At 49.3% G+C, this 22,786-nt stretch overlaps 1 protein-coding gene across 1 annotated transcript; it reads right to left on the reverse strand.

Annotated features, from left to right (window-relative positions):
* Positions 1 to 4,420: 4,420 nt before the first annotated feature.
* Positions 4,421 to 16,522, reverse strand: DSTN (destrin, actin depolymerizing factor). The gene is made up of 4 exons (XM_075413228.1): positions 16,439 to 16,522; positions 7,373 to 7,680; positions 7,054 to 7,130; positions 4,421 to 5,767 (listed from the first exon to the last, which is right to left on the reverse strand). Exons 1-4 carry the CDS (start codon positions 16,439 to 16,441, stop codon positions 5,658 to 5,660), a joined length of 498 nt encoding a protein of 165 aa, XP_075269343.1. The 5' UTR covers positions 16,442 to 16,522; the 3' UTR covers positions 4,421 to 5,657.
* Positions 16,523 to 22,786: the final 6,264 nt, after the last annotated feature.

The following is a 22,786-nucleotide window of genomic DNA, read 5'->3' on the forward strand; positions in this document are numbered from 1 at the left end:
TTTTTGTTTGGTTTTTTTTGGGTTTTTTGTTTGTTTTTTGGTTGTGTTTTTTTCAAGTTTGCAGGCCTGGCAGGTTTTTGGGCTCACTGAAGAAGGACCCTGCTTTGGCTGGGAGCCGATCCTTTATTCTCCCCCGGGCTTGCTGTGCTGCAAAAGCCATTCCCTCTGTTTTTTTTCTCCAGTATTGAAGCAAAGGAGAGAAACTTTTCCTTCCAGCCACATATTTTCATGCTGGGGTGCATACGGAGCTCCCATGGTGGTGAGGGACACAATGGCAGCCGGGGCAGGGTGTCGTGGTGGGGCCGGCTGCTGCCCTGCTGTGGGGTCAGGCCAAATGTCAGGACAGGGCATGGTGGGGGGACCATTCCTCCTGCTTGCTTAAACCTCAGCGCTCCCCTCTAATTTTGTCCGTGTGGGTGCAGCATGGTGGTGGCCCTCAGTCACTGCCGGGCTCTCCAGCCCACTGCTCTCTGCTTCTTTTGGCTTTCCTTTGTTATTTTTTCTCTCCTCCCCCACTTTATTTCTCTTTTTCTTCCTTTCTCTTTTCTTCCTTTCTCTTTTTTTTTTTTCCTTTCCTTTCTTTTTTTTTTTTTTTAAGCTGGTTTCTTAGGAAACGGCAGAGGCCACGTGACAGCTCAGTGCCTGTCTCCCCACACCAAAGCTGCTGAGCCCAGTGCTGACGTGAGCAGGATTCGTGAGCGAAGGGGAAATGCCTCTGAAGTGCTCGGTCCCCCCGCAGTGTGTGAAGAGCCAGGGCTGGGAAGGGGCTTGAGGGACAGACCTGCCTCCATTTTCTTCCCAGGGAAGGCTCAACCTCTATATTAGACACCAGAGAGTGGATGAGGCCAGCTGGGAGCCTCCCAGAGTCTCCCAAAGCTGCCTCCCGTCCTTGTCTGAAGGCACCCTCCCATCTGGCACTGGCTGGGGCTTGGCTGAGCGATGGCTGCAGCCCCCAGAAGCCAGGGCACACATCAGTGCTGAGCCCATCAGTGCTCATTGCAGAAATGGGCTGAGCACCTTTGGGGGGGCTCTGCTGAGCCGCAGGGAGGAAGGGACACCCTCCGGGTTTGGTGGGTGACTGGGTGATGCCTCTCTGTCACTCACTGCCTGCCCCTGGCTGCAGTTCCTCTCAGGACGGGAGGTGATGGAGGGCCGTGTCTCCCCATGGGGTGCATGGCAACTGAGACCCCACATGCTCATTACAAGCCCTGCTGCTACTCCACCTCCCCACCCCACCCCCCCCGCCAAGCCCTGTGTTGGGCTCTGGCAGGTCCATCTCCCCATGACAGAGGGACAAATTTGGCAAGCAGACCTTTGCCCCACGGCCATGATTAGCCTTTGGTTTCTCTTTCTGGACTTCCTGGGGAGGACCTCATCAACCAAGGGCGGCCAGTGACCTCAACACTGTCAGCATCGCCTCTCGCCACAGAGCAGCATGCCTGGCCTGTCACCTTTTGGCTCTGAAGAGCCCCAAAAGTGAGGGAATGCCCAGATTTCACCAGGATTGCAAAAAAACCCCCACCCAACCCCAAGGCTCGAGCGAGCTGTTGAGCGTATCAGCATGGCCGTCACCCCCAGAAACCCATCGGTGGGAAGGGCCCCAGAGCTTCAGGCGCAGTGAAGTGACGCAATCCTTTGGGGTTTTTTTCAGTTTCTTGCTTTTGCAACAAGTATTTCCTTTATCGCGAGCGCTTGCGCAAAACAGAGCCGATAATACCCGGCCGTTACCACACGAGCAGTAACAAAGCCAGCAGCCAGCCCAAGGAGGGCGGCCGGCATCCCCAGCGCGCTGCGGGGCAGGTGGGCTCTGATGGGGCTCCAAAAGTCACTCAAGGGCAGATGCAGTGTCCCCAGCGTGGGGGGATGTGGTGCCCCTCCAGGACACATTGCTGAGCTGGCTGTTTGAGGAAGAGAGGGGCTGATCACGCTAGGCAAAGCTGAAAAAAACCACATCTCTTCGGGGAAAGATGTTTAGCTTAATTTTCGATACCTGGAGTGGTACTGCTGGGATTTTCTTCTTCCCTTGGCACCTTGGTGGAAGCGGAAGGACACCCCGTGGGGCTAGGAGAAACCCAAGCCTTGCCCAGCAGCAGGCAGGGCTAAGGACTGGCCAGCCCCTGCCCTCCCAGGAGCTGGTGAGATTTTGCACCATGCCCACCATTGGGTGGCATATGGGCTTTGCCGAGGGTAATCTCCTTTCCTCCAGGCAAACCCCGCTGTCGGCTTCTTACCTGTCAGCCTGCGACCCGGGGCAGATACAGTGGCAGCTGGGTGCTGAGGTGCTGCAGATACCTACTTCATTGATAAAGACCAAGCCGTTGTCCATTTGGGGTGATTTCAGATGGGAACGCTGGATCCTTCTGCTGATTTCAGTCATGGCTGGAGTTACTTTTCAGCCTGGGTATGTGGGCTTATGAAGCTATAGCTTGGACACCTTTGTTGAAGCAGCTAAATTACCTGCTGCTCACACCTGAATTACCAGTCTCCATCTCACACCCCCATCTTCTCCCCAGCATAATGGACAAAAATTGCTTTTGGGAAATCCTTGCCTGCACGTGGACTTGAAAAGGTTTCTAGCAGCTCTGCTCTTGCATGGCTCTGAGCTGTGTCCATCGCCCAAACCCCTTCAGCTTTATTCTTCCTGTAGTCCTATTAGAAAGTAATTTCTCTCCCAAGCAACCAGAACAAGCTCTAGGAAGCATTCCTCATGTTGTCTCTCCCTGCTTGCCTTGCCTTTTCTGAAGGTTTAGGTGATTTGGTAGAAACCTTAACTAAAAGGATTTGAAACAGTCACAAGAGGAAACATCTTCCATGTCCAATGGCAGGACAACCAACCTTGGGATGTGGTGAAGCCTGGCCCACTAACTCTATGACGTGGACAAGCCTGAAGCATTATGGCTCTGAAGGTTAGGAGTTACTACCCACACTGGAGAGCAGCAGTCTTCCGGAGCAGCCAGTATACCTCAGGACTTGCTGTCAGGGTCCTAAAAGGAGCCAAAGCCTCTTAGATCAGCTTAAGCTGTGGGACCACACCTAGTCAAGGCCCAAAGTGCCACTTCAGACCTCTCATCCCTCAAAGTCCTAGGACTAAGGCACTTTGTACCTAAGCCACTCATCCAAGGGCTTTCACGTTGTGGGAAGTGCCCTCGTGCCTTCCCGGTCTCACATCCCTCCCCCTTTGCAGGGTCTCCTGCTGCATTTTCTAACCAAAGATGGAAATTCCAAGCAGAAGTCCACTCTGACATCACCTGTGCTGGATATCTCTTCGGAGATGCCTGCAGTCTGGAGGCACTAGTTATCAGGTCGATCTTGGCTGGGAGTTCCCTTTGTTTGTCAGGCAGCACCACTCCCGCTGTGTCACTCTGGTTTCCTTATCTCGGCCTGGACTTTGGACAGAGACCAGTACTGCAGACACCTAGGCAAGGAAGAGCTGTTTATGGGGATGACTGCCCACTTGGGCCAGTTCAGAGCTGACTGGAACACAGGCTAAAAGCACCAGCAGAAACCAAGCCGGTTTGCTTTTCTTAGCATCAGAAAGCTTCGCTCTGGTGGATCTCTTTGCATTGGGAAGAACCTCGTGCTCCCAACCCTGTAACCCCTGTGGGTGCCAAACTGGAGCAAGCAGTCACTGCCTGCCTTAATTAAAGGTTTTAGCCACGCAGTGTGGCCAGACAGGGCACATGCTGCATTAGGTAATGGGCCATTATTCCCCCGGCCCCACAGAAAAGCCAGCGCAGCGCACTGCTCTGCTGAGGAGCCGCAGGGACAGCGCAGCCTTCTGTCCTGGCACATCTGGCAAGCGCTGGCAGAGGAATGGGCAGCCTGTAGCTGCCTGGGCTTCGTCAGGCTGGCCAGAGAAAGCTCCCTCAGTTCTTACAGGGAAAGCATAACAAAATAACTGACACATGCTAGGTTTCTCCTGCTCAGACTGCAAATACAAAGATGACTCCCTGGAAGCTCCCCAACCCATGGAAATATGGGTTGAAACCTAAAAGGAAGAGATGGGGTGCTGTTAGGGAGCTCGAGCCTGCAGCAGGCTGGCAGCCGCTCCCCTGCGAGAGAGGAACGGGGCCGCGGAGGGCAGCATGCTTTGGAGACAGACAAACCTGCTTCCCTCCCGTCCCACTGCACCTCCACCAGCTCTTCCTTAGAGCCTGTTTCCCGATCCTTCCCGCCCCCCGCCAGCAGAGCAGCCAGCAGAGCAGCACAGGTCGGTAGCTGCGGAAGGCAGACCAGCTCCCTCAGCGCCCGGCTTACAACAGCGTGCGCAGCCAGCGGCGCCGGCCCCGCTGCCGGAGGGCTCAGCCAGAGGCTGGAGAGGAATCAGTCACTGACCCAGGGGAGGGGAACCCCATTTATTCAGGCTATTTGAATTTGGCACGCACAGAACACATCACAGTAACGCACTGGAGGCTAAGGGTTTGGTTTTTGTTTGTTTTTTTTTTTTTTTCTTGTTTTTCTCTACAGACATACAGGAAAACTCTATGCAACTCCCATGTACACATTACACAAAGGAAACAGCTTTAATCAACCACGGGTGAAACATGGAAGCCTTTAAGATCTCTGTAGCTGGCACAGGAACGTTCTCTACCCCCGCATACAAAAGGCATTTCAGGTCAAACTTTCTAGTAGGTGATATTTCCATGCATTTCTACAGAATTAAAGAAGCTAACAGACAAAAAGCCCAGGTCAAGCCGTATTAGCCAGGCTGATTGGTTCTACTAAGTTAAATCAATATTAATTATGGACAAATGGACCAAGTGACCAAAGACTGGGGCCAAGAATACCACTTTTTAAGATGTGGTTCCTTCTCATTGTACTACCCATAACTGGAGAGCCCTGATGTAAGAATCTGCATTTGTATAAGCCTCAGAAGCATCCGATCCGCTAGTAAGTGTGCATTAGTGAAACTAAGGTAGTTCTAAATTAAACTAAGTCAACAGAAAAGCAATTTTGATAGAGTCACTCAGGCTGGAAGAGACCTCAAGACACTTCATAACAAGAAAATCGAACTTGAAGAGCAAGTGAAACTTTAAATATTATTACTGCACTACAAGAGTGGATTAGGACTATTTCTCCAGAAAAGTGTGTCTACTTTATCTCTATTTTAACGTTATAATTAGCCTTTATTAGTACTGATCTGCAACTGCAAGCACTAAGAATTTAACCCAGTTTTGGTGCCAACAGGTTGCTTTAGCCTAACTTTAACTACAGATTTTAAGTTTCGTATTAAGTGATTACCAGGGAAACGTTTTTGAGTTTGGCAATTTGGCCAGTAGCCTCAAAAAGACTGACTGAATTTTGCTTGTCACAATTTAGAAAAGTAAGAACAGGAACCGGATTGTTCTCACCTCCCCCACCTTTCATCCCATGATACACTGCTGCATTGGACCAAAATTTTTTAGAGACTTTTAGTGTTAATCCATTGGGGACAATATTGGGCTGGACAACCAATGCAAATATTAATACACCAAGATAAATCCTTAGATTTGATTTATTCAGGGTCATTTGTACATACAAGCTACATCTCCAAAATCTACTTTATTCTACAAGACAGCTTCCCTACAGTTAGTGAAACCCTTGCCTAGAATGGTTGCTTTACATAACTGATATATTAAAACATGGAATGCTTGTAGAGTTGTGGCACTGTATGACATCTACACGGGACATCCTTCAAAAGCTACAACTAGGGAGCCTCCTAGCTTCTCAGCAATGCAAGCTCGGTTGAGGTCCTCTGGCCCATTTGCTTGGCATTCATGCTTTATGCCTAAAAAAAGAGGCAAAACACTCAATAATGCAGTATTTCAACATGCGAGTAATCGACCAAAGAAACACACTTGGTAGTATTATTAGAAGAGGCAATTAGGTCACTCAAGCAGGTAAGTCCTGCCTTAGCTCAGGAATTTGGATGGTTTTCCCCCAACAGGTCACAGAAGACATCTGGCTACACACCACATATCAACGTAGAAATATCAGGGAGAAAGCTTCCACTAGATTGGTGCTCAGATTTTTTTCATTGCAGCCTATCTTGCGAGCGAATCTCTCATTTCTAGTGCTACACTGGATACGGCAGCTGAGGGAGCTACATGCAAGCACACAGAGATGACTGATTTGGCTCCCACTGGAAAGTGGGTGAAAGAGAGTGGGAACTTGAGATGTAAAGACTACAGACTTTGCTGGTCTAAGGAATTAACAGTGGTTTCTATTTTTTTGGAGGGTGGGGAGCCCAACCCGAGCCAGTCTTATGTGCAGAAAAGCAAAAACAACACAGGATTTCATTTTTTCTTTTTTTCAGCTTCCACATGTGCAGCACACAGTCACCCTGGCTAGTTCTAATCCACTGGTGAGTTGTCCTGTGAAGGCTGGTACTGCTGCACAATGATCCTGTCAGTCTTGCACGCTGCAAGATTTCGGCCCAGCGCAGCATGAGGAACTAAAGGAGGGGGCAGTGCTATCTGGCTACAAGCCATCGTAACGACTGGCTTAACATGAAATTTCTGAATGCTGCAGCATGGTGTTTACCCTTTCGTTAATGGTGCCTGACAAGCTGAACAGCACTTCACTTCTCCACTTGGAGATGCTATGCCTTTTGCAATGAGTAATCATAACCGCATCTCTAAATCAAGTGGATTGTTAATTACTACTACTACTACTACACAAACTCATAAACTTACAGTGCTGTATCTCAGCAGACACAGGGCTGAAAGTCCTCTGCCATAGAGGCAGCTCTGCACAAAATCCAACTTGCTGTTATGAATCTAATGGTTTCTAGCCTGTATGGTACAGGTGTGCGGCTCTGTACAGCACAGCTATGGTGCCACAAATTGCAAAGCCTGCTCTTGTCCTGAGCACAGTTCTAGTGCCTCTAAAATTCAGAGTCAGATAGTGTAAGTTTTAGCCAGAGCTCATTTTAGCTCCGTCACAGGGCATTTCACCTGTGAAGTTCTCCTCTCTGACTAGCAGTTAAAAAAAGCACACCAATTAGCCAACAGTTGAGCCTTGCTGCGTAAGCATTCTAGGTGCGCGGCTAGGATCTTTAACGATATTACATACCTTGAAACTTCTTTTTGATTGCATCCTTGGAGCTTGCGTAGATCATCTTACTTTTGAGAGGTGCTTGTTCTGGTGCCCTAGTGGGATACACCAAAAAAACCGTGCAATTAGCGACATTTATTATCCAGCATAGAGAGAAGCAGTGTCCTACCAATTATGAACAAGTGAAACGGCTCATGGCTCAGAATACAGGCACCAGGCTGTCCGGCTCACTTCAAGCCTGCCATCTTACCAGCCTGGGCAACAGAAATGCTCAGAGACCTCACCCACAGTGCTCAGACTGCACATTAGGAATGAGCAAGTTGGGAAGATGCCTTACCACAAGAAAAACATCAGCTCTTCTTTTTTGGATTCCTTGGTCTCGAAGCTTGCATCATACAAGGCATAACGGCAATCCTTCTCGGGCAGCATCTGCACAAAGTGCTTGAAAGGGTCGGTAACTGTCACACCGACATCTCCCACCAGAATTTCTTTGCCTTCTTCCACAATAATGCACTTTTTGTCCGGACTGAGGCAGAAGATGACAGCCTTCTTCCTCTTCTTAATTTCCTCAGGCGTAGAGCACTTCCGCACTTTCATGTCATAGAAGATACGGCATACCTCATCGGCAACTTGTACTCCAGAAGCCTGCAAAGACAAGAGCAAAGACCTTTAGGGCTACCCACCACAAATTTTCACAACTACGTTACTGCAGCGCCTTAAATCCGAGACTAGAAGACAACTGACGATAGTCACCAGTGGCCTGAGAGTCTCAAAAAAGGCTGCAGAACCTCTTTTTCCAGGCCAACTAAAGAATCTGGAGTCTTGATGCTGCCCACAGCCAGCTGCTAAACCAAAACTATTCCAAAGGAGGCACAGTCCTACTTATATCAGAGCATTGTTTTGGAGTAGCTTTACACGCATGTCCACCCCTGGACCTCCGAGATTCCGTTATGGCAGATCTTTTGGCATCACAGCAGCTTAATTTTCTTACCCATTTCAGACTGGATCGATAATCAAGTCCACAAGCATCTTCTGTTCAAAGTTCCCTAGCCATTTCTAGCATGCTTGCTAGCAGCTTTAGGAACAGAGGTAAAACATGGCCAAATTCCATGCCTGGCACATGGATTTGGTTTAGAGATCAAGAGAGGCGTAGTGGTGTACTGGGACTGTACTGGTACAGTTTTTAGCTGAACAAGCCAACTTTCAGAAGTTGCTCTGAATTAGGTGTTTTAAAGAGAGAACTTGCAAGCCTAACAGTTAAAGTGTCTACTTCCCAGCAATTCCTCCATCAGTTTTTAAAGCAGGCTGCCTTTTAAACTTCCCTTCCCCCTTTAAGTCTGAAGGGAAATTCCAGTTACTTAGTGGTATCCCCCTGTGCTAGCTGTAAAATGAGGTGCAGATGCAGCATTACCAATCTAATGTTAAAGGCAGCTGCACAGAATAAGGAGGACAAGACCTAGCAAGAAAGACAGAAGGCTGAACTGCATTTTCAGTCTGGTGCTTTTTTGGGAAAGAGAAAAAAATGAAAAGAGGTGGCAGAGCAGAAACATTTATATCTGAGTTTTGTTCTCATAGTGCAGCAAAGTTGAAGAGCTTATTTGCAGTATTTGCTATTGCACAGCTGCTTTTATGGGGACCTTCAGTGGCCAGCAGATGCTGCTGGAAGAACATCACGGCCAGAGCAGTAAAGACCAAACTGAAGCCTGTCCAACACTCATCTATCTGTTCAAAATGTTGCATGTGGTGTAAACAGTGAGATCACGTTCTAATACTGCTTCTTCCCCCACTGGCTTTTGGTCTTCCAAATGCAAATGACATTATCCTCAGATATGGCAATTCATATCTCAGAAGTAAAATCGCCCTCCTCCCTCTGTGTAAATTGCCACACGTCACTGTTACAAGCACAGTCAGCAGTACTGAACAGTCCGGTAACGCATCATGTGAGATATACCAACTAAAAAGGATTAAAGGTTGAAAAAGACTGGAAGTTGTTCTTTATTTTTTTTTTTTTCCTTAAGCTCAGTCCCAAAACATGTGCTTGATGGATTCATTTTGTGGGGGACAGTATACCTAGTCAGAGTGGAAGTGTTTTAAAGAAACAGCAGAGCTCAGCTGCGAAACCTGGGAGATCAGTGGCGAAGGAGAATTGCTTAGTGCCAGCTTTCAAACAGACTGTCCTTGAGAGATGGTTACTGACTGGACGACTACTTAAAGTGTATGGTTTTTTTTTTAAAGCCTCAACCAACGTCTACCACGCAAGGCCTCAGATGAGCCCAGATTCTCCTTTTTCTACCAATATCTCTCCTTCTGTAACTTCTAGTGGCTGGCATAGCTTTGCTAACCCAGCCAAGAGAGGTGGTACAGCTGGCAGAATGTATTGCCATGGAGTCTGGCACCTACATCTCCCAAGTGATGGTCATGCAAAACCAGGGCAATCTCACACAGCAGTGAATGAAACAGAAGCTTTTCTCTAGCTTCTCTAGTGCTCTTCAGGGGTTTACTCAAATACAAGAGGACCTCCCTCAAGATATACAATGCATGGCTTGTCTATTAGGAGTAATCTATCCAGAATCCCTTGCACTTACTTTGGGATAGAAGAACAGAGAGTAAGTCACTGTGCCTGAGCTGCCTGGTAGGCAGCCACCCTTCTGCATATCTCCAGTAAGCAAAGAAAGCAGAGAAAGCCTGTTCCAGGATACATTTGAGCAAAAGTGCAAACAGCTACTCAAAGTGACTCATTCCGATGTCACCTCCTCCATATGGAGAGACTGCACTTTGTCAGAGTGTGACTAAGACCTAATGAGGAATAAAGGTCTTTCTCCTCCTGTCCCTGTGGCTGGTGTAGGCAAAAGCTCCCTGAGAAGACTCTAAATAATACAAGGTTGCCCTAATAAAGCAAAACCGTTCAGTGACTAGAACTATTGCATCATTCACTAAGGACAAATCCACAGTGAACTCAAGACAACTTTTTTTTCCCCTGAGGTTTGTCTTCTAACTAATGGCACCTCAGTAGCTGACAACTGGTGTTAAGACTCAGTTTTTAGTCACAAAACCCTAAAGATTCTAAGTAGAAAATGCTTAGAAAGCCTGAACTAGCATGGGAAGGAGTCTAGTAATCACATAAAAGCAGCTCATGTCACCTAGCTCTACCTTTGTCAATTCTTGATTTTTGCTCCAAGACCACAACTAATTCCCCTGCACCAATTCCTGTTGCCAAGAAGCTCACTTTGAAAGATGAGGTTAAAGCTCAGCAGAGAGCCAGAAGCAAGCAGGAGCAATGGAGCTGCAGGTTGATGAGAACTGTGGAGTCAAGAGCATATGCTTGTGCTACTGTACAGCCAGAAACATGTCTCCAAGTCGGGAGACAAGTTGTTTCCTTATAAAGAAACTGAGCCCTGCTGGCAAGTCAGTTCAGATTCCAAAAATGTTGAGAGTATTTAGTCTGGAAACTCAAAATTCACTGCTAAACTGCAGCTGACAACTGGAACTGAGGAGAAGCTGAAGGGACATTAGTAAGAACCGGATTTTTTAGTTTTCCAAAGCAAAAGGCTGTTAGTAGCTGATGCTAATCCTTTTCACAGCTGCTGTACAACCCCTGGATTCATCACACAGGCTGACATTAGCAGCCATTATATTGCTAGGGACAATGCAGATTTGTTCCATCTGAGAAAACCCTATGGCTGTGTCACAGTATGGGTTGAAATGAACCCATAAACTCTCGGTGCAACCAACTGCTTCCAAGAATAGGATCCACTTTTGTAACTGTAGGACTCTCTCTTCACCCCTGGGCTTGTACCAGCCACGACAGGCTTCGTAAATATAATGGAAAAGCAAAAAAAAACCCTAACCCTAGGCAGCTTTTTCTGTAAGGTGGTTGCAACCATTCTGTGTAGGACAGCAACAGGATGACTGTTAAGAGCACTGAACCAGGAGAAACATCACATTCTTAAATACATGGCCTCATCTGACATTTTAACCGTGTCTGCTGATCTGTCCAGAAGAATAGCTGGTGAGAAGCCTCCACCCTATCAGTAATGACAGAATAAATGTTTATTTGTTAGTCTGGATCTTCCCTCTTTGGCCCAATATCATTCTGCTCAGAGGATTCAATACAGCACATTCATTATTATTTTGTGCTTTCTGGCTTGAATGCTGCAGGGCTAAAGCAGCTAGCCTGGTAAGTATGCAAGCAGTTATCCAACTCTGGACTGGTACACGGGTGACTGTTCATTGAGCAGTACATGTTGCAGGTACTTGTGGGATACACGACCATCAGCTGGTGACATTTTGTTGTAGGGGACAGATCAACTCTGTAACACAAGTAATGCCAACTTAAAACCATTCTCAGGACATAACTGCAGAGAGAAGACTACACTGAAGTAGCCAGCCTGTTTCTGTAGCTGTTGAGGACCTTAACTGCAGGGCCTGTTAACCTCACTGAAATAAGGCAGCAGCAAGGAGACAAGCCACCTAATTATCAGATGGGAAAATGACGCCAGTACAGCATTTTCAGGGAGACGTTCAGGCAAGAATGGACAGAGTTAGCTTCTCTGAGGCAATCAGCAAAAATGAGTTCTCCCCCAGTAGTTCCACGCAACTATTGCAAAGGCGGCGTGTCTCGCGGGCAGCATTGCCTTGTACATTATTCTGGAGCGCTAATACCAGTACCCCCATTGTATTTTCATACAGACTGCTGTGGGCACATGAGGTAATGGTTGCATTAAATGCCTTGTCAGCATGCGCTGCAGTAACACAGCGGCTCTTATTCCCTACACAAAGCCATCGTTCCTGCCTCAAGTGCAAAGCACTGCAGAAGTCTTGCGAGAGCAGAATGCCGTCCCTACACAGAGCAGCCCAGAGAGAGAGCCTTCTGTCTAGCAGGCTTCCAACTGCAAGAGCTGTCCCCAGCTGCCTCCACTAATAGCTTCCAACATTTTGCCTTCATCACCAAGTACCCCACAACTGAAATTTAATCTAAACAGAACTTTTGGGCAATACAATGGAGGAGGAAAGACTGAAAAATAATCCAAAGCTTTCTCAAAAAAATTCCTGTATACAAAAAGCCACTTCAGGAGTGAGGAACATGCCAGACACCTGATAAACTGGATTTGTAGCAAGCCTGCGTTGAAATGCAACTTTGACACAATGAAATTTGCCTTCTCTTTTGTTAGGAAGTGCTGTGAACTCCACTATTTTCCTTGAATATTTAACACCCTTTACCTAAGAAAAGTCTTTGTTCCCTCATCTGTAAGACAGCCAAGACGACTTCAAACATGACTTGCTTTGCCTTAGTTTGAAGGACTGAATTTGTTTTTAACTATTAACAATTTTACAGCGTGGGTTTTCTTCCTTGTGATCAGAACCTAAGAGTCCTCCATAGCGGTGCCTGTGTTACCTACAGAGACCTTTCAAGAACCAGTTCTCGACTTGTTTTGTTTGGGAACCATGCACACACATTGTATACAGCAGCATGGACTATCCACAGCTACTCAAGCGGAAACCTTTGCTTCTTGGAAAAGCATCATCAATTTTTCCAGAATTTGACACCAAGATCTTGTTAAAGGACGCCTTGTTTAATCGCAAAGGCAGAGATTAGAGAACACTGTGCTCCCATGTTTGCTAGTCACATTACTGCCATATATTTGGTTCTCAGTTTCTTCAGCAAACATCTCGTTTCCCCTATGTCTGGCATACCATACTTTCTATCTACCTTCAAAATTCTCTGCCACTGCCAGAACTGCCTGTGTAACCATGTGGCATTTCCATCTGACTCAGTACCGTGTCATAGGACATCCCTGTGACAAATATTTTTTCAATTAAACCTATTACCACCCGACTATTCTGGAACAGAAGCCTTCACAAAGCTGTCCCTTACACTGCCATGCAATACCCTGGGACATCATCAGCACCAAGATCTTAAAGGGAAAACTAAGACAAGTCAGTTGTGAGAGCACCTAGCAGATAGGGAGGGTCACATAGCCTGGCTGCAGCTAACAGACTGAGAGAAGATTCTGCTGTATCAGGCCTCTTGAGGCGGTCATCCATGGCCGACAAGCTGACTGAAAGTGTGAGTGGTTAAAAATACAAGCATATTAAATACTGCTTTGCTTCTATCTGTTGTTTGAGCACTGAAGAAAACCCGTCTGATATTACCACCCCCACTTCACTGAGTAGTAAAGGAGGCAACGCACGCAGTCACCAGCTTAACTTCACCCCAAAGACCAGCACCAGCGTGAGAACACCAGTGGCCTCCCATGTCCCAAGAGGCCCACGTCCTCTGCTACCTACAGCCGGACACCTCCGTTTACAGCAGGCAGCCTACGCATCTGAAAGTCCAAAGCTTCAATGCAGATCTGAAGCATGATAGGGAGTATAACTAGCTGCCTTTTTACTGCTGTTGTGTAAGAGGCCATTATTTGCACACCATAAACCAGAAAGAAGTACAGAGTTATTTGCATATCACTTGTAGACAGATCTTGCCAGCTAGACTTGAGTTTTTAATTTTGCATTATTTGGTCTCTTCTGGGGGTGGGGAGGAATCAAAACTCTTATTCAGCTTTTTTCCTGACAACAAGAAAAGTTATGGACTAGACGAGGAGAGATAAGTAAGAAAGCGATTATTAAGAAAAGCAGGAAAAAAGTCTCCCCTGAATTCCTGGATGTTATTTCCTCTTTGGCTGAAAGCTGATGAAATCATCACCTTCTCTGAGTTACCATGAAGTTCACTCCTGATACAATTATCAAGGTAGGTAGAACATGGCAAGACCCACAAAAGGAAATCCCAGCAACACTGCTGAAAAACAGGAAGCATGGTAGCCAGGAGCAGAGCAGAAGTTTTGAGTAGTACTCATTCCTGTGTTGAAACATGTTTTTAAGGTAATGAGAATGTAAGCTGGTACACAACAGGGCTCTTACAGAAAAGCAAAGCTTCTTAGAAACACATTCAGCACAGAAATCAGCTATTCTGAGCCCAAGCGTCTGTAAAAATTTTCCTGTGGCCCTCCAGGCACCTATGGCAACCTAAAGCTTAAACTTCACCCTTAAAAACAGGCTTTGAAGGCCTGCTCTGGGCATCCCAGATACTCATCACTGAGGTATCCTTCCTGGAGATCGCAGTGAATACTGAACAATCAGGCGAGCAAAAGGCTCTGAACAGCTTTACATGCAAGTTCTGGCTGTCTGCAAGCTCTCCCGCATGAGACCGCTTAGGTCAGCCCTTGCTCCCAGCAGGAGCCTCTTGATAGAGATACTCTGACAAGGCAAGTAGGAACATGCCAGACACCCACACTACCGACTGTCAGGAGGCTGTCATCTTGTACATGAGGCATATGTACCTTGTAATTACACATATTTGGGAACAGTATTGACTAACAACCAAGATAAATAATTTGCACGGTCCTCCAAAGACTATGGACTCATTTAATCCGGTAGCAAAGAGACTGAACCTTGTGGCAAGACTCAAAAGCAGAAAATCCAATGCCCTTTTGATACCAAATGATGCCCTCCTGCTGGCATCACTGTACTTTGCCAGAGGGCCTACACTCTCTCCCCAAAAGCAAGTTCCATTTGCAGCAACTAGAAAGCATCTTAAAAAAAAATAACAACAAAAAAACCACCAACAATCCAGACCCTGTTCCAAAAAGGAGATCACTATGAGAAATACTAGTTTTGACTGACTGGGGAATTCTCTGGTTCCAAACAAGATGAAGCCTGACACACTGAGTAGTCATTCTAAACTAGGTTTGCGTACTGCAGAGTTGCTAGCCAGCTTGTTCAGACAAGCCTATTTTAAACAAGAGCTGCAAGTCTCGTCAGACTTTTAGCAGCTTCATCTGCAACTCCCATTAGCTCTGCTCCATGCTGCAGAGCAGCCATAGATGCTTCAACTCGGGTGTTTTAGGAGGCAGGGAGATTAGCAGCACACCCAGTCTGCCAGGTCTATACAGACTAAATGTTTATTTACTGGATATACCACACGTTCAAGAAACTAACGGTAAAAGCCACGGGAAGGCCTCAATATGCAACCCTTCTACTAAAGGCACCTAGGCAAGTGTGTCGAAACACACAAATGTTTGTTGCTGGACAAGCGTTTGTGCATGACTCAGGCAAAAACAGGACAGCAGATCAAACCGTATGAGCTAATAATTCAAGTGAATTTGTCGGTCTCGGTACCCCAAGTTAAAAGGGGATGCAAACTTATAGCGTAGGCAAACCAACAGAAGATGAATGGCTATGAAGCATAATAGCTGTTTGGTCTATTCCACCCTATTTATGAAGGGAGTCTCCTGGCATTTTTTTGAAAGCCTGAGAAAACGGTCAAGTCAGCTTGTATGTTTAATAAATTCCTCTGTTTCCAGCATTGTATCTTACATATAATGCTTCTAGCATTTTATCTTCCCTGAGCAGAGAAGCAAGACAAAAGTCTCCCAAGCTCTTGCGGTGAGCACCTTTAAATCTACACTTCTTCGAGTGTTCGCTACAAAAATGTGTTTGCTATGACCAGCGCTTCCCTCCCGCCGGCTCTGCTTCCCCCCTTTTGTCTGCGGTCAGGACTGCTGACTCCAGCCGGGCCCGATTAAGCGCGGCCTGGCCCCGAGAGGCCGCGCACCGGGGATGGCGAACCGGGGCCCCGGCCGGCGTGAGGGCGGGTGCTCGCCTCGGCCGCCCCGCTCCGTCGAGGAGCCGCCGCCGTTTTCTAGGCCAGGCCCGAAACCCCTCGCCTTTGGGGAAGATGGCTCCCGCCCGGGGCCGACCGTCGGGGCGGATGAGGCAGAGGCCGCCCTTCCTCCCGAGCGGGGCACCCCCCGGGGGGGTCCCCCCGCGGCCTCCCTGCCAGGCTGCGGCCTGCTCCCCGCTCGGCCCCCCGCCCCCCACGGCCGCGCCCTGCGGCACGGGGAGGGGCCGCGCATCGCCCCACGGCGGCGCCCGCCGTCCCCCCCGCCCGGCTCTTCCCGCCTCGCTCGCTCTGCTCACCGCCCCCCGCCCCCGGACGAAATGGACGCGCCCACCCCTAGCGCCTGTGTGCGGCGCGGAACGTACCATCGCCGCATGGGGGGAGGACGAAGGGAAGAGGACAGTTCCATCGCCTCAAGGGGGGGGAAGTAACCGTCCACCGCCTCATGGCGGGATGAGGGAGGGGGGGGAGGGAGGAGAACGGATCCGCCGCCTCAAGTTCAAAGGCGAACGGAACGGACCGGGGGAGGGAAGGAGAAGGAAAGGGAGGCGCGATACCGTCGTGCCGCCGCGCACGGCGGCGGCTGGAGCGCAGGCCGGGACGCGGCGGGCGGGCGGTACCAAGCGCCCCCCTCCCCCCTTTCCCCGGGGATGAAGGCGGAGGGGGGACGAGGGGGAGAAACCTGATGGCGCGCGCCCCCCGCCCCCCCGGCGGCGCCCGACTCCCTACCATGGTGTCAGCGGGGCGCGGCGGGCGGCGGAGCGCGGTGCGGCAGCGGCTGCTCCCCTCGGATGCTGGGCGCGGCGCGGGCTCCGGCAGCAGGAAGGGAAGCGGCGAGGGCGCGAGCCAGGCGGAAACGCTGCCGACGTCACGGCCGCCGTGCCCGGAGGAGGAAGCGGTTGCTATGGTGGGAGCCCTGCGTGGCAACGCCCCGCCCGCACCCACAGCCCACCCCCCCCTTCCCGTCCGGCCGAGGGGGTGGGCTGCCCAATCACGGGGGGAGCCGCCGGGTGATCGACGGCGGCCACGCGCCCGCCGGCCAATGGCGGCGGCCCCCCTGAGAGGCGGGGCGGGATTACCTGCCCCAAGGTGTGCGCTGAGGGGAGGGCCGGGGGCTCGAGGGAGCCGAGAGGGAAAGGGCGGGAGGGGCCAGAAGAGCTTTGGGGCCGCCGGGAAGGGACTTGAGGGGGTGCTGGGGCAGCCGGGAGGGGGCTGGGGAGTGGTCGGGGGGCGGCGATCGGGGCGGGGGGGGAGCGCACCCGAGGGGGCGGCTGTGGGGCGGCCGCGGGGGGAGGAGGCCTGACAGGGAGCGGATGGGGGCGGGGAGTCCGGCGGGCGGGCCCGGAGGAAGCGTGGGCCTTCTCTTTCTCTCTCTCTCTTTTTTTTTTTTTTTTTCCGAGGGTTTTTTTCATACCTACTTTGGTGCGATCTCAGTCAGGCACTCCTGATTGGCTGCGGCCGGCCGCGCTGGCTGCGCCCGGCAGGAAACCCTGTGCGTCTGGGCCCGGCGGCGGCAGAGGCAGCCGCGTCCCCGCGCGGAGCAGAGCAGAGCGGCAGCTGGTTCAGGTGGCTGGAACAATGAGCGGCTTGTCCCCGGGACAAAGCTGGCCGCTGAGAAAACGCTGCTGCTGCTGGCACCGGGGGGGGGGCTCGGAGTAGCCGCTCTTCTGTGTTTGTTGCAGTAGTGCTCACTCCAAAATGCTGCGAAAATGTTATTTCCTCAGTGTTTCTGGGCAGTGGAGCCTGGGGTTTTTTGTAATCAGGTTACAGAAGCACCTGCTAGTGATAAAAAATGTACAGGCAGTTAGGCTTCCTTACTGCATCCTGACTGCAGCGATGTTCCCGGCTTGAATCGATGGGCATCAAGCTTATTTATCCAGTCTCCGTGCCTGCTTGTAAGCACAAAACAAAAACAAGACTCAATTGTATGTTTTCAGGGCTGGGGTATGAGGCGGCGATACTTCATACCCGGTTACAGCTAGCATGAAGCTTCGGCGCTAAAGGTGTGAGCCATACCTTACAGTTTTCATCCATATTGCTGTTCTATTAAGGGTGTTACATTTTGATTTTTTTCCCCTCCTCGCAGCATACCCCAGTAGATGCCCTTTTTAGATGCTGTTATGCCTCTGCACACTAGATAGAAGTTGCTGAAAGACCCCATATTGAAGATGCGTGCATTGGAAAAGCAGTCCTGTTGCATCAGCCTCTTTTGTTGGGTGGCTTACGCTGGCCAGGGGTCCCTTTTGCAAGAGCATCTGCATCAGATATGTGGTGAAACTAGCAAAAGACCTACCAGTACAACTTAGACTTAAATTGAGGTGGATGGGTAGTTCATCTCTAGGCTCTTTCTTGATCTTTTTAATCAAGAAATGCTTAAATTTCGACCAAAGTCTTAACTGACATTGGAAGTAATAACAAGAATTGAGTAGGAACGTGTTTGTTTTTTGTTTCGTTTTGTTTTTTTAAACCTAGAGATCTAAACCAAGTCACATAAAATGCCTGTGTAATAATAGAGCTTCAGTCCTACAAATATGTTTCTCTGGACAACTTGTTCTGGTCCTGTCTTTCTGCTGTGACCATTAGCCTGGTGGCAGTGCATGCTGCATGGCAGGGAGAGAAAATCAAGGCGGGTGCTGTTTGGTGATGGGGGCTTTCCTGCACAGTGCCGTAGCAGACCTCCATCTCCAGTGGCATGTAACAGAGACCTGGGGCAGCTGTGCTTTTTAGTCTTAATTGATGTAGGTAGTTTGTCTGTTACTTTTCCAAGCTTGCTCTTCATAGACCGGTTTCACTATGAAAGAGGGGTACAGAAGTAAGACATCCTGCGGAGGAGGGGAAGGGATGATGTAAGGCCATGAGAACAGGGCTGGGGCTGTTTCATGTCATATACTTATAAGGAAAAATGAGTTGGAACTGGCCTGTTGGCTTAGTCTGTTTCAAGAGGTCTGGTTGCATTTTTGGAAACACTGTAGTGGGTTGAGAAGGTATCTAACTAGTTAAAGGAGCCTCAGAAAGGACAGGAGTTCCTTCAACAGCAGAGTAAGGGAGATCTCTCTCACTTGTTTCTGTCTCATGGGAAAGATGTGCTTGCGTTGACCGAGAACCATGATGGCTTTTAGAAAGATTTAATTCCCCAAAAGACAAAACAGCATAGCCCGGTGAGGCATAAACACAGTTACTATGGTGCTTTGAGGAAGCCAGAGGCAGGAGCTGTGCACCAAGATGCCCTGACACATGTGTGGCTTATGGTGGTACCGGCCTGCCTTAGCATAGGACTGCATGGACCCTGTGTGCCGAACCAGCACGGGCACTGGCAGCTCCAGCCCTGCACAGGGCGCTGCCTGCTGGTAATGAGCAGTACATGTGTCATGGTTTGGGAAGCCCTGCTGTATGTAAATCCTGTGCTGGGAGTCTGTTCTTCCAGCCCTGTGCTGCTCCCCGACTCGACAGCCCGCTCCTCACATGCCTGTGACCCCATCCGTTCCATCTCCCCAGCCGTTCGCAGCGCCACAGTTTCGCTCAGAGAGGGCTTGCGGCAGGGTCCTCGCGCGGCAGCTACGCAGCTGTTGCCTCAGCGCCTGAGCTGAGGGGAAGTTCCCTGGTTTGGGGAGGGCGGGAGGGAATCTTAGTGCTTCTTTTTACGAGCTCCCTTTTCATCAGTCCTGCCCTTTTGACGGTACAGGGACGTGGAGCTGAGGTGAGGAGGTTGTGCCTTGTGGCTTATTGACATGCTGACACTAACCCTCTCACGGTGTACTGCTGCGCTAATGCACGCCCTGTTAGAGCTAGCTGCTGTGATGGTGTGTGAGCGAGCAAGGCTAAAGGCTTACCGGGGTGAGAATTACCCCTTTGCCCCTAGTGTTTCAGTGCAATATGAGGTTGTTACAAAGAAAGAAATAAACACTGTGGATTGCTACAGCATTGCGGAGATGGAGGTTTTTTTACTGGCTTTGCTGCTCTTCAACAGTGAATAAGCTTTGTCCTTTTTTTTCCTAGCGTTAGTGCTATAAATAAGCTAGGCTGAAAGCTGAAGCTGGATGTTTGGATGAACAATCTCGAAAGGTGGATCCTCCTCCCCATCTTAAGGCAAACAGCATTTGCGATTAACCTGAAACTTCCCCCCCCAAAATCCATCCCCCAGCCATAGGGAAGCCCAAGAAATTTCAGCAGTCCTGTAGCTGGTGGTGACCTCTTCGGCTCCAGTCTGAAACACCGGTGTGAAGTGCAGCCGACAAGCGTCTGCCCAGTGAAGGACGGCTTCAAAACCCAGCATTGGTCAATATAGAAAGTCACCTATGGACTTCTGTTTGCAAATGAAACCCTGCATCAACAGAACCCAAAGATCAATACATTCACCTCGCTGACTTTCTAGCATTAGAGATGGTGACTACTTGCTTACTTTATATGCCTCAGCTATTTGAACTCCCCCTCCCGTCCTCCAAGCTACTGACTCATTTCCTCCTCTAAAACCTTCCTTTTTTAGCCTTTTGCTCTGAAGTATTTGGTGGCTGTTTTGAGCCGCCTGCTCCATGCCTTACTTAGGCAAACTCCTACATGACAGCCCTGCAAGCCTTGCTTTTGTACCATGGAAACTGGGTTTTTTTCCCCAATACTTTCAGTTCCGAGGGGCAGTTTTAGCCACTGACTATGCTCTTAGGCAAATTGCTTCTTAGCTGTTGAAAATCAGGGAGGCAGGCAATCGGCAAAGCAGCTGGGGAGCTGACACTGCTGCTGCTTATGCTAATTGCTGTTGTCTCCCTCTTAGCCCCCGCTTCCCCCATCTGTCTGCATCCACCTGCTGTCTGTTCAGACCCTTTGGCCCTGATCTTCCAGTCTGAGCAGGGAGCGCGGAGACTGCTCTTTGGCTGGGCAACCACCCCGCGACCACAGAGCACCCCGACGGCAGGATCAGACCCTGACTTTATGTGCTGCCCCATGCAGCAAAGAAACAGGCAGTGTCCCCTTGTGTGAGGCCTGACGTGGTGGTGGCTCCGAGCTTTGGTCGTGGCTGATGGATGCGACTGTAACCACCCTAGCTGAATGTGCCTGAAATGTAGTCCGTTTTTCTCAGGGCTTATGGAATATTGGCTCTGTGCTCTTGGCGTCGCAAGGCTCAGCAAAGATAATTTTAGACAGGAACAGAAAGTCTCTGTAAACCTTACAGTCATAGCTATTTCACTGGCAGAAACAAAGCCATGAGAAGCCCATTGCTGAAACATTCTGCTTAGTAGAGGCACTGGAGTAAAAATTTACAGGGAAATTTTGGGGGAGGAGGAGAACCTAAAGGTGATTTCCACAAACTGCTGTGATGCTCCATTCCTTTCCCCTTGAGGCGGTGTGGCACAGCAGGCAGCCTGCAGGAACCAGGAGCCGGGAGGCTGGTCCACACCCCTGCCCTAGCCTGTGGACCGAGGCTGGGCAAGGGGGTTTTCCCCTTTACCTTAGTTACCCATTTGTGAAGTGTTAGCGTTGTTACTGCCTATTCCATAATGCAATCAGAGATTTAGTGGAGATCATAGAATCATAGAATCATAGAATGGTAAGGGCTGGAAGAGACCTTAAAGATCATCTGGTTCCAGCCCCCCTGCCATGAGCAGGGACATCTTCCACTAGACCAGGTTGCTCAGAGCTCCATCCAGCCTGGCCTTGAACACGAGATGGGAGCTAGATGTTGCTTATAAATATGTGCTATTTTTACAGTAGTGAAAAGGCTGCCCTAAATTGCTAAGGGTGAATGCCAGAACTCATATTCTTTTTAATTTGATCTCAACTTCCGCAGTTGCTCCAGGTTGCAGTCCTTTTAATTTCTGTACAGTGAAAACTCTGCAGGCTATGTACAACTGGACCAAAATCTGACCCTGCTTGCTGCTGTAAAACCTGGCTAATTTTATCAGCCTCATCAGAACCATTCTGGACTGAGTATGATGGGGAAGGCAGCCGATGCTTCATTAGCCCTGGGGCATTTTCACCACTAGGAGGAAATAACACAAGAAGGCAGCTCAGGAATAGAACAGCCCCATGTTAATGTAAATATGCAAGAATGTCATCGAGCTACTTTCCTACCTGGCTTGTTTTATTTTTTTTTCCCCTCTTTTTTTCCCCTTCACTTTTGTTGCTACTAAAGTGCCTGTCCAAAGTACTTTGTATGATGAGAATGAAACCCATCCTGCCCCAGAATCAGCTTAGGGACTAGCCACTGCTCAGCTCTCTTTCAAATCCTCAAAACAGACAACAAGGAAGACTTACAAAGATGAGTTGGTTTCCCTGTGTACACATGAATTGGATCTTAAATCCCCCTCAGCCTGGGAATGGAGGCTTATGTTGAGCACACTGAGGCCTTGAACTCCTCTTAACCAGTGGGTAAAGCTTTAAGCAGCATCTCTGGCTGTATTAGCCGAATGCTTTGCAGCGTTTCGTGTGGTTACGCTCCTGAGCTTTTGCTGTGAGACACGGCTGTGTGTGCAACCCCTTTTACAGAGGGGGAGGGCTGAGCCGAGAGAGGCTGTGTGACTCTCCCAGCCTGGGGCAGGAAATCTGTGGTAAGTCTGATGAAGTCTTCACTGCCTTTACAGGGTAACACCCTAACCTTCAGGCCATCTCTTCCCTGTGCATGTAAGATGATAATGTTACTGTATTGAATGTGGCATGGCTGCATGAATTTCTTAGAGAATAAGCTCTTGTGGCTTGTGTAGGCTTTGCTCCAAGTGTGGAGGTGGTTGCTGCTGAGATTTATCTGCAATGCCATTAATAATTTTTTTTTCCCCCCACTCCTTTTGCACTGTGATCCAGACAGAAGGTTGTTGTAGCAGGTTGGTTTTTTTTTTATATAGGGTTTGCACTTAGCTGCATCAGAATAACGAAGAAACCTCTCAGTGGTGTGTTGCTCATACAGGATGGCTCACTCTTCTGGCTTGGGAACTCCAGGCCTGTTTGTGTTTGTTGGCGCTGTGACCACTTGCTGAACCTGTCTCGGTTTAGCTCAGGAATAGGGGGAGCTTGGCTCTTGTTACTGGGGTGGTTAAAATTGGGAGTTCATTACAAGGAGGGCTTCTGAGGGTAAGATTAGATGGCATGTGA

The sequence above is a fragment of the Opisthocomus hoazin genome, chromosome 2, assembly GCF_030867145.1.
Source record: "Opisthocomus hoazin isolate bOpiHoa1 chromosome 2, bOpiHoa1.hap1, whole genome shotgun sequence".
NCBI classification, from domain to species: domain Eukaryota; kingdom Metazoa; phylum Chordata; class Aves; order Opisthocomiformes; family Opisthocomidae; genus Opisthocomus; species Opisthocomus hoazin.

Excerpts from the sequence above, each read along its gene's own strand:
- DSTN (XM_075413228.1), bottom strand. Across the intron at positions 7,131-7,372 it reads GAGCTGATGTTTTTCTTGTG|GGCACCAGAACAAGCACCTC; the intron begins GTAAGGCATCTT and ends GTATCCCACTAG. Across the intron at positions 5,768-7,053 it reads AATCAAAAAGAAGTTTCAAG|GCATAAAGCATGAATGCCAA; the intron begins GTATGTAATATC and ends CTCTTTTTTTAG.